Below are 12,040 nucleotides of genomic sequence, written 5' to 3' on the forward strand. Positions count from 1 at the left end.
CACAGAACTACGTGAGGGTGGGGGGAGGGGGGGGGGGGGGGGGGCAAGCGAGCTTACCATACCAGCATTGGGAGGGTGCTTTTCCAGGTTGTACCCAGATGCAGATGAGCCCCCCCGCCCACAGACCCCCACAACCACCGGTCCAGGGTTGTGGGGAAGAGGCCCTTGTCCTCATCGGCATGAGGACAGGCGCTTTTCAGGGGGTCCCCCCCCTGAAAAGCACCCTCCCAAAGCCAAGGGCATATGACCTGTTATGGTGCAGAGAGGGGGGGGGCGCTTGCCCCCCCTTTTCGTGCCCTGCCAGGCCACTGCTCGGATTAAGGGTCTGGTATGGGATTTTAGGGGGCACACCATGTTTGTTTTTCCTTTTTTTAATCATGGAGTCCTCTTTAAAATTCCTACCAGACCAAAATAATGTTTTTACAGTTGAAGGGTTTCAGTACCTGAAGTGAGCCAAAGGATTATCTGAATATTCGGTTAAATCCTTTGACAGCTTAGTGAATAACCCCCTTAGATTATATCAGAATGTCGGGCAGAGTTTTTATAAGTAAATGTTTTATATGCCATTCTGAAAAGATGGGTTTTACATTTTTGTTTAGACTTGGTATGATGGCACGCGAGTTTTACTGAATGGGGACAGTATGAAACACGTCCCGGAAACTTGATTGAAAAGTGATGATTAGGGATAAAAAAAAGAAAAAATTGATGATAGATGGATGGATACTTGGAAATTGAACATGGAGGTATATGAAAGACCAAAATTGTACGTTGTGGACAATAAGGGGCTAGTTTTAGGAATGACAGAGAAGATCAGAATTTGTGGAGCAAGATAAGAGGTGTATAAGCTAATTGCAGCATTCCTAAAAGCCTTGTATGGGGCTTGTCTTTATAATGGAAACCTAACAGAGAAGGGTGTTGCAGTAGTCAAGGTGGAGTATTATTAGTACACACATCAGTAATTTTGCGTCATCTGTGAGGAAAGGAACTGTGAGTTCTTAGTTGAGGATAGCAGGCTGCTACAAACGTGTTTGTGGAGAGAAAGAGGGTTCATAGTCAAAAATATTCTCTAAATTTGTGAAGAATGGGGTGTTCTGCAAAGAGTAATTGTGGTGAATGAAAGATCAACGCTTCAGTTTTTCCATTTTAAATATAAAGAAGAGCAATGTGAAAAAAGGAAACACAATCATGATGCACAAACAAGTTAAGTCAGGAACGAAAAGCCAAACTTGACTATATTTGCTTTCTTATGATGCTGAACTCCAAATGTAATGAATAACCTGACCAAGACCATTTATATAGATGATGAAGAGAAAAATATTTAAAGTAATACCTAAGGTACAAAAGAGAGTGGATAAATGGTAGTCCATTTAAAAACACAATTGAAACCATAAATAGTGCAAGACCTTGTATTCCAAAAGTAGATAGTGCTTGGTGTAATATTATGATCAAATATTTTGAATGCTGCAGAAAAAAAATAAATAAATACATGTGCCAATTGATACAGTGTATAATATTGTGCCTTTTACCTGTGACCATTCCATAGCCATCCATTTGGGGCAGTCAAAGAGGTTGCAGGTTTGCATAACAGCAGGTTTGGGAGCATACATACACTTCCACTCCTCCACCTGCAATATTTCTGCATGCATTGTCTCCTCTACACATACAATGGTGCGCTTCTGAGTGCCTCCACCGCAGGAAACTGAACATGCTGTCCATGGGTTGTGCTCCCATCTGGAACAGAAAAGTTATTTTGCCTTAGATACCCCCCACTTTGACTTTAACCTATACACCATATAACATTGCTACATAAGACATTTTCTAATCTCATACTATTAAAAAATATCTTGCCACTTTAATTACACATATCCTTTTTTTAAATGGGGTTCTATACGCCATATGTGTACAGAATTCTCCCCACCGCTAATCTTATTTCCTGCAATTTCCTGCTTCTGTAGTTGACTGTAGGCTGATATACCCAGAAGTCTGCACTGAGATACGAAAAGAAAATTCAGGCTATATGTATGTAATTTGTGGTGCATTTACTTTTTGAGGCTAATCTACGTCTAAAGAGATAGAGGTACTGCACTGTAGGTGCTGTACTTTTCTTAACACTGACACAGCTCAGGTGATCATAATAAAGACTAACCCTCCTATTTAGAAATCAGTTTTGGAATGGGAAGAGTGAATTAAGCAGCAATTAAAGCAGAACAGAAAAAGGTATGAATCTGCATAAAGTTTGCTCAAACCCTTGTGATATACAGTATATATAGTGCACCTCAATGTTTTTTTTTTCCAGCAAAACTGGAGTTAAACTTTACCAAGAACTAGTCTGTCAGTCAGTTTATATAGCTGACCTTCTTGGTTATCAATATATAGATCTACATTTTAAATAACACAGATAATACAACCATATTCCATTCAGTATACAGTATTTTCCATTTCTCATCTATTGGTACAATAAGAACCAAAAAATAAATTTTTTCTTTGTTTAACTGTGAACACATTTTTATATTATATCATGTAACTAGACTATTATATCAATCCTGGATGGACATACAGCCAGATGGATGTGGCTGGACCTGATCCCTCTAGTCACTGAGTAACTTTGTCCATCTGTTAAACAATGCTCCCGCCATCTTCTGTTAAAAAGAATCACAGGGAAGCGTGGCAAAGGCAAGTGCCAGTCGAGGGGACCCTTTAAAATGTTTTTCTAAATTCTTCAACTATTCTGGTTCCTGCTAAGACAAGTAAGTAAATTCCCAATGTCATGAACAAGATAAAAGATATAATGGGTCAAATATCACTTGCATCATAAATAGTTTAAAAAATATGGCTTGCAAAAGGGAAAACCAATTATTTTTTATGCTACATACCGTGGGAGAGGCTGGAAATGGTCATAAGGCATTATCTCTTTAAACCCATCACTATAAAGACAGAATCAACATGAAGATAGTTATTTCATATAAAATAAATCATTACCAAAAGCCTTTCTGTCAGAGCAGCCCATGTGCAGGTCATCACTGTATTTATAGCTATAAAATGTAGATAAAATACAGACTGATCACACATGAAAACATATTTAATTTATATTTTTAGCTTCAGACTGTCAGACTGGTTTATAAAAACTGGGCCAGAGGAAAAGCAGAACTGTCTCCCAAGGCAGCCAATCAGATGGTTGACTTCACTTTTATAACTCGAACTGGAATGATGGAACTTTTAGTAACCGAACATATGCACACATAGATTGAAATAATTACCACTTCTAGTACAGATGGTAAAGCAAATGAAAGGTCAGATAAACATCAACAATAAAAAATGCAATATGCTGTAGCAGCTGGCAGTGTCAACTGTGACAAGAAGTTTTATTTATCCTAACATAGGTTATGCCTAAATTAAGGATAGTCAACAGGAGCCCTTTTCATCATAGTCAGGCCACTAAAAATGTGAAAAAAATCTGTGCTGTAAAACTACTCATTAAACTATAGTAGTGAAACAGTGAATGATGAATAAATACCTCCTAAGATACGTAATCAATATACAATAATAAATATATTTAATGAATAAAACTATACACATATAAATATGCATACAGAAAAAAAAGTGCCCAGTGCAAGGGTATCTCATCTGGATGATGAACCCCAAATAAATGATGTATGAAAGCTTTCCCAAATAACTCCAAAGTCTGTATGTCCCCAATATCCAGCAGCATAAACAGTAATCACTTGGGCATATAAAAAATAATCCAGATTTCCCATGACCGAGGGAAGCGTTTGGAGTGCTCCTCACCTTATTAACAGACCCAACCAAGGTCTGTTTGCGCTGTTCCTCACTTCAAAGTCAGGTAGAGGTAAAGCCTGCCAGCAAACATCTCCCAGTAATTCCTTCCTCCTCCTAATATTTTGATCCTTATTGGTCTTAGTAGCACTGGCGGAACTACCAGGGTCGCAGCGGTTGGGGCCCTGGCATTCCGCCTGTTGGGGTGGGGCCCAGAGAGGAAGAAGAGCCCCCAGATAATAACGCTACTTCCCCATCGCTCATCATTCACTCTTTCATTATTATAGTTTAATGAGTAGTTTTATAGCGCGTTTTTCCCCCCCCCCACATTTTAGTATTTGTCTGATTACACAGATTTAAGCTGCTGCTACTTTGTTTTATTGATTAGGAGAGTGGTGCAATGTTCTTTGGTATAGTTTATAGCAGGCCTCAAAATTTCCACTCGCCCCCTCACAATTTGCGAGTGAAAATGTGCGTAGGGGCGAGTGGAATGCCATGGAGGGGGTGCTGCGATCGAACACTACCGCCGCCTCCGAGCGGCGATCACTGGCTTTATGTTTACTCCTCCTGGCCAGCTCTGTAGCTGCAGCGGCCGAGGAGGAGGAGAATCAGATTCGGCTGTCTTCGGCTCCTTCAGGCACCTGTCCAATAGTAACTCTGCAGGCTTCCACCCAGCCTATCCTATAGCAGCCAAATGAGTTGCAATGGCTGTTGTTACACCTCTAGGGAAGTCACACCACAACACACCGGCAGCTCCTTTTCTTGAAACAATTATTTATCCAAGTGAACAACATATATAGAATTACAGAGCAGTAAGATACATTGATTCCCACAGTCTTAACAGGTTCAGCACACACATCTTTAGTTATTTCACAACAGTGGAAATTTCCAGGAGATGCTCCTTCAGGCTCACAATTCTTTCCAGCATTGTACTTCAATAGTGTATACTTACAGATCCTTTTACAGGGCACATGCATGCTTCACAATGTGGCACCATGCACCCTTATGTATCTTCCTTTTGAGAGAGCACTCTACCACTCACGTTCCCATTAGGGGCCTACTCCAAATACTGTCTGGACCTCCAGGTCCTCCATCGATTCTGAATAAGCAGGTGAGAAAGTCTTTCTACAAGATGGGGTCCTGTCCCTACTCAACACTTCCCAATCCAGTGCCACCTTATGACACAGACTGTGCTTTATATAGCATTTCTTCATCCCTAAGATCGCCTACAAAATCTTGTGAGAACTATGTGTCAAAAATAGACACAGACTCTCCATAGCAGAGGACACATTAGTCCAATGTGAGGCTCTCTAGTGCCAATATCAACACAGCAGTCACATAACCATCCCACTGATGCTGTACACAAAATGGAAAGTGATTCAGCCATCACCTGACTGCTGGATCTACTTCCACACAGCAACAATGGTCAGAAGCCTCCCACTGCCTGTGCAGTCACCGACCGAGAAGTTGGTGGTGGAGAAATACCAGTGCCTGACCCCCTGCCTAGACCCTGCCTACACCACTGTCACCAGGACTGAAAGTAAGGGAAAATCTAAACTTTTAAGTTGTAACTTTTTCCAGTGACAGCTGTTTAAGAGAGGATTTCCCTTACTTTAGTTACACTCACTTCCTAATGTGTCTCAAGAAAAGAAATTAAAGACCAGACCCAGACAGCAAAAAAGGAGAATGTTAGGGTTCCCCATCTCTCTTCAAAACTAAAAAAAAAAAAGTAAACAAACGTTTTGTTAAAAGTTAATTTAAAACATGACTATTGAATATTTGTTACTAAACAGTCAATATTGCTCTCTGTGCCGTGTTAGTGAATAAGCTTATCTGGCATCATGTAACTGTGCTGCATCTCATGTCTGTGCAAACAGTTTACATTTCTGTTACTTATGAGGAGACATCTATGGTTTAAAATTGTAGTAAAGCATTTGAAACTGCTGATGTTTTACAGCCTTCCTTTCAGTCGGAGCTGAAGCCACAGACGCCAATATGATTCTTACATTTCCGACTTGGCTGTTGGCAGATACATTTGTTTCTGTGAGGTATAACATCAGATTTTGCACAGAATTGTATTTTCGGAATTACTACAATCATTTTCAATGTCAGTAGGATAGAACAGGATTACTAAAGTCTCAAAGTGTCAATCACTGATGGACTTGTAGACAAGACAATGAGGTGGTCTTTTTATGGTCGGACTAACTGTCAGCACACCAGCATTTTTAGAATTTACTTCTAAAACCAATTGGTAGCATCATGGAGGCTACCAATAGCAAGATAACATGTTGCTCCTAAGAAATCCTGCTTTTAAAAAACAGATGATCAAAGTGAACAGAATCAAGGTTGGGGCATCTTTTTTCAGATGGCTATCGCAACAACAATAAGAACTGGAGGCACAGCATACATGATGAAGAACCTCTAACTACATTATTATTATTTTTTTTTCAAATAATTTGTATTAGTTTTCACAACATATAAAAACAATGATACATGTTCGAAATTATCACAGAAGTGTGCTGTGCATGTATTGTAGTACCAATCTCTCGTGAGGGCCACACAGATTATTACATCAGGAATAGGCTCGAACATATAAAACACGAACAGATGATAAACAACGTAGTTTACAAAGGAGAACCGTCTGGCAGACTTAAGTTTAGCGCCATCTCCAATGACAAGTCTGTATAGGAAGGGTCCAACAACAAGACTAGTGCCCTGGGCATCACTGTAATTCACTGTACTTCACGTAAGGGGTACCATGTAATCCAAGGTTCCCAGTGTTTAGTAAATCTTGTCCTCAAACTACATTTTGAGCTCAGGGTCAAAATGTACACAGTGCAATTCTTCAAATGGTGTTCTGTGCATTTAGAAATACATCCAGATTTTTTTTTTTAAACAACCAACTGAGCTTGCTGGAATAAGCTCCAGAGCAAGTCTATTCCACATTTTCACAGCTCTTACTGTGAAGAAGCTTTTCATATAAGGAGGTTAAACATCTTATCCTCCAGATATATAATTATATAGCCAACTTCAGACTTAAAGTGACACTAAACTCAGGAGTTAAATCTTAAAAATGTATGCAAGTACCCTATTAACAAAAATGAACCTCATTTGAGTGCCGACACTGTCCTTCCTTGTGGAGGGTGGCTACTTTTGTTCCCCATGGTCCCTGTGTGTGTTGTAAAGTAGTCACCACAACAAGCTCGCTTCTGTGGTGGACTACAATATTAATACAAATGAGTAAACTAAACATGAGATTGTAGGAGGAGTGAGCTTGAAGTGGTGGCTACTTTACAACACACACAGGGACCATTGGGAACAAAAGTAGCCACCCTCCAGAAGGAAGGACAGCCCCATTTCAGAGATGATTTGAGGATATTCAGCACAGTAATGCACAAGTAAGCTACATTTTTGTTAATAGGTGAGGTACTTGAATGCATTTTTAAGATTTAACTCCTCAGTTTAGTGTTGCTTGAACACTGCTCATATACAGGACAATTCTGATGGGTTGGTTGAGTAAGGTGGGTAATATATGTGTGAAAGGGGTAAGTTTCAAGTTACCCCTTCTGTTTCTGAGTAATATTAGTTAAAATAAAATGACAACATAAAAATCATACATTATTGTCATCTACAGATAATGTTTTCATTCCCTTACCCACTTGATACGGTACATATTTCCTTCTAGGAACTGACAGGATGTATCAATACAGTCACACAATGGGTGGATGACCTGACAAACGGACACTGAAATCCAAAACTATGGATCAGAAAACTAATGGGGCATGAACTGAATTTGGTTAGATTTGCACTGACACAATATTTTTTTCCTTGAGAGGGAACAGCCCTTAGTCTGGACATCTAATCATACAAATAGAACATAATTCTGAAAAACTTTTAATGAATGGTATAATTTGGCCCGACGAAGCAGCCATGCGTGCTTCCCCACAGACAACGATGTCCAGACAGAGGTGGTCTTACTTCATGTCTTGAGAAATTTCATGTAAAATCTAGTCATAGTTTGCATTTTCTCAAGCTAACCACATGTGTCCTAAATACAGGCTGAGGTGTGTTCAATGTGGAATTAAGGAAATGATGAAGGAAGTGGAAATATTCTGGAGTGTTTCCTTGGCTGTTACTGTGTCAGGCTCCACTTCCTCCCAAGTTCTAGAATTCCAACAAGATGGGCACAGTGACAGCCTGCACAGCTCCAGCTAGTACAGCTTAAATCTACTTTCCTGTAGAGCAGATTTATTAACCTGTTTTCTGCCAGTCTAGACTAAGGACTTCTGCACACATAAATCTGCAGACGTATGTACCAACCTGGATGGGCAAGGATCCATGTTACACTCCTTCAGCTTAGGTTTAGGTTTCTTATTTTCTGGATAATATTGACAGTAGTGGTCTGGGACAGTGCGATTATACCGGATATCAACACACTCAGCGGAGTTCAGCTGATATCCTAAAAATATGACACAATAAGAGGAAAACAGTCATTACCATGACAATTACAATCTGTACACATCTGACAAATTCCTAATCCACAAGCATTCGTGTCATCTTGGTCTCGTGCAAGCTGAAAATTGCTAGGGCCTACTATTCTAATAGTGATCCAAAGAAAAAAAAGAATAAAAGCAAGCTACACACAGGACAGCCATGTTTTGGTTCAAGTGGATTACTATCCAGACTTTCTATGGTGCTCAAGCAAGGTACATCTTTAGCAATATTGCATACCAAGGGAGTCGCAAAAGTCTTTCAGCAGTTGTACATAAAATGGTACTTGATTTATAGTTCCTAGAAAGTGTCATTTCCTAGAATATGCACATCTGTAGCATGTGAAATTATCATAGGATTAGTGGAGGTTCTCCTGCCTCCGAATTGCCCCGGATGTCTCCCTACTTATACTGGAATATTTATGAATAAATGCTGGTTTTATTCATAAATATTATGTGCAAATAAAAAAAAAGAAAATTAAATTACATTTTAGACCCATATTAAGCTGTTTTTTTTATTTTTTATTGACTTTTACATTTATTGATTTTTTTTGCTTTTTTAAACTGTTTGTATGAAAGCTTTCTAAATTTGCGTGCATCTGTTTTTGTAGTGTCATTGAAAAACATTTTTGCACTAGAAAATCTAGTGCCTTTACAAAAGGGATGAATCGCTAAATACAATTAGCATTATTGATGAATTTTAAATTGCATTAAATTTCAGGTGGGAGCAGAAATGTTGGCAACAATAATGGTAACAATAGAAATAGTAACGTATAGAAATGTTTTAATTGGGGGGCAGGGACTGACAGGGATGTGGACCTTCCAGTTTTCATGAAAAGTACACTTTAACCACACCACATTGAAAAAAGCCCCCATCCTTTTTTGTTGTGGTAACCCTTGGGCCGGTGAACAAAGGCTGTCGTTTCTGTGTCCTGCCACAGTACGTGTGGATGTGCAAGGTCCATCCATCTCAGCTCAGTATGAGGCACACCTTGACATCTTCACATTGGGTGCCAGAGGCTATTCTCGTGGAACTACTGATAAGAGCAGTATAAATTTTTGCTGAAATGAAAGCTAAAGATAATTCTAGTTACATTGCATTCAAAGCTAGGATTATATGAGGCAATTAATTTTTTTAAATCTCAGATATCTTTCAAGTGCCCATAGGAAGGGTGTCTATACTATGTATATCATTTGGTACTCTGTCATGTCTTAAGCAAACCACATAATTACAACAAGCAGCTTCTGTGCTTTACACAAATGCAATTCTGTAAATCCTACTGACGTCAAAGGGAGTTACAGCACAATCTTCATTCATGAATCACTCTAAATGAACTTACCCCCTGCATAATTCAGGCTGAACATTTAAATATGAAACAAATTACCACACACACGGTCAAGGAGACATTATTTTCACACCCTGCTTAGATAATCACAAGTTTCCATCATTTCAACCATTTTGTTCTTGAGTGGGGTGGAATGATAGGAAGTGGTATTATGTGTATATACATAAATGTATGTGGAATATATGCCATTTGTTTAAATAATGTGTCATTTGCAAAATAAATATTTCTCAGTTACTCACCTCCTCCGCACGTTACAGTGCACGGAAAGAAGTCTGTCTGTCTCCACTGGTGACTAATGGGCTGGTAGAAAAAAAACTGCACAACACTGTCCTTGGGTAAGACATACCTGGTCTGAGGAGAAAAAAAAATCTTTGTTTTTTTAATTATGTTGATGTTATTACAATACATACTTTATGGGGAATTTACACTAAAAATGTAATCATGGAGAATAATTCAAGTAAGGATCCTAAAGGCAACGATAAGAAGCCAGGGACTGACAGAGCCCACCAAGTACACATGTAACTGATACACCTTTTTGGTTAAGTATTCAAATGCCTATTAAAGGAATTGTGCTGCCCATAGCCAACCTATCAGTTTTGCCCATTTGTGTTCTAACCTGTACTGGCATTATAAAACAGAGAAGCTGCCTGATTCTTTAAGCAAAAATACAAGTTTTGCCGATTTCAGGACCTCATTTGGGATCCCAAAACATCTATTCTACTGCAATCTATTTTAGTCTTGCTTTCACCAATCTGTACTGGCAAAGAGAGTCTAATTGTTTGCGAAGGGCAAAACTTTTCTCAGCATCTATTTTTCAATAAATGAGCTGATACAAGCAATATATATTAATATATAATTTTTAGGAATCTTTTTTTCTTTTTTCATCTTTCTTTTAAATGTATATATTTTACTGCAGAGTTATATGAGCAGACTTACCCATTTTTAACAAATCCCACCATAGATTGCACATTACCTATGTAGTTCAAGAGCACAAGCCTAAATGTTGATTCTAGCAGCCACACAGTACTTCAACATGTTATGAGTGTAACTAGACCTAAGCCTAGTCATGAAACTGGATGTATATATTCTGTGGCTAAGAATTCTGGGTAAGTAGTTTCTTTATTAAACATCAAATAAGAGCTTGTTCCTCAACAATATTTCTGTGTCAAGCAATAAAATAAAAAAATAATCATAAAAAACTTGGAAGTGATATTAACAATGGGAAAATATTCTTAGCTGACGGAAAAAATAGAGCTTTCTTTTTAATGACTACTAGGTTGTAATTAAGAATTACGAATATAAAATTATTTAATTTACTAAGGGTCAGGCACATGGGTCCAAACAGGTTTGCCAGAGACATCTTTTCCATGCTACCTCCAGAGACATTTTTGGAAAGCGTTTTTCTCAGAAAACCTAATTTAGCTCCTAATTAGAAGTTGTAAAAAAAGATTATGGAAACATGGCAAAGAAACTCCACATTTTTGTAGGAAAATCCAAGAAAAGGGTAATGTAAGGAAGCGAAAAATTACCAGAGACTGCATCCTTGAAATAAAATCACTTTTTGGGGGACTATGCATACTTTGTTATATATTTTTAACTCTAGTTTGGGAATAACACATTATAATTTACATTGATGCAGATTAATGTTTACACAAAATATTTCAAAAGATTAAATTTTAAACTTTAAAGGCTAGACTGGGAGTAAAAGCCGGTGCTGGCATTCAATGTGCATCAACTCATATATGACTACATGAGGAAAGTATTCCCAGCCTGAGATATTAGCAAATGCATCAACTAGGGAAGCACAGATACTTTTCGAGTACCAGTGCAGATACTTGGCATTTTCATGAGAACTACCAGGGTTGCAGCGGTTGCAGCTGGGACCTGGCTCTGGTGCTCCACCACTGTCCTGAAATAATTAGTTTGTATTGTTTTAGAAAAACTGTCACATGACAATAAACAAAAATGTATCAGTACTCGTACTTGTAAGTACTTGGCAAGTACCAGTACTCGTACTCGCAAAACTGGTATCGGTGCATCCCTTTATTTATATTTATAAAAACAAAATCGTACATTAAAACAGAGATGTACAAATCCCAGGAGCTCCGTGTGCTCCTTACAAATGACAGCTGCCTCCTAATTTTTGAATTTTTCTCTAGTGTAGTCTTGGAGCTCAAAAGTATCGGTACATGTACTCTTTCTTGTACCGAGTACTGTACTTGGTATCTGTGCAACCCTAGCATCAACCATAGGTAACCCGTGACCATGTTTGTTTACCAGTATCTTTGCTTGCCTGGCTAAGAACTGGGTGTCAAACTAAAGCCCACTTCCCAAGACATTTATGTATATATGTTTTTTGTATATGTATGTGTGTATGGTTGGGGGAAGGGGCACAGTGGGTAAGTGACACAGTTTTCTTGGCCTGCTTGG

At 38.6% G+C, this 12,040-nt stretch overlaps 1 protein-coding gene across 1 annotated transcript in view; it reads right to left on the reverse strand.

The window, feature by feature from the left end:
- The window catches only part of ADAMTSL3 (ADAMTS like 3), a 272,367-nt gene that overhangs the window by 70,523 nt on the left and 189,804 nt on the right, over window positions 1-12,040 (reverse strand). Inside the window, exons 9-12 of the mRNA XM_018576681.1 lie at window positions 9,850-9,961; window positions 8,095-8,233; window positions 2,874-2,924; window positions 1,527-1,731 (exon numbers count right to left, since the gene is read on the reverse strand). Of these exons, the coding sequence (XP_018432183.1) occupies window positions 1,527-1,731; window positions 2,874-2,924; window positions 8,095-8,233; window positions 9,850-9,961 (507 nt within the window). The remainder of the gene's footprint in view (window positions 1-1,526; window positions 1,732-2,873; window positions 2,925-8,094; window positions 8,234-9,849; window positions 9,962-12,040) is intronic.

Source organism: Nanorana parkeri, unplaced genomic scaffold (genome assembly GCF_000935625.1).
Source record: "Nanorana parkeri isolate BGI_ZX_2015 unplaced genomic scaffold, ASM93562v1 scaffold74, whole genome shotgun sequence".
Lineage (NCBI taxonomy): Eukaryota > Metazoa > Chordata > Amphibia > Anura > Dicroglossidae > Nanorana > Nanorana parkeri.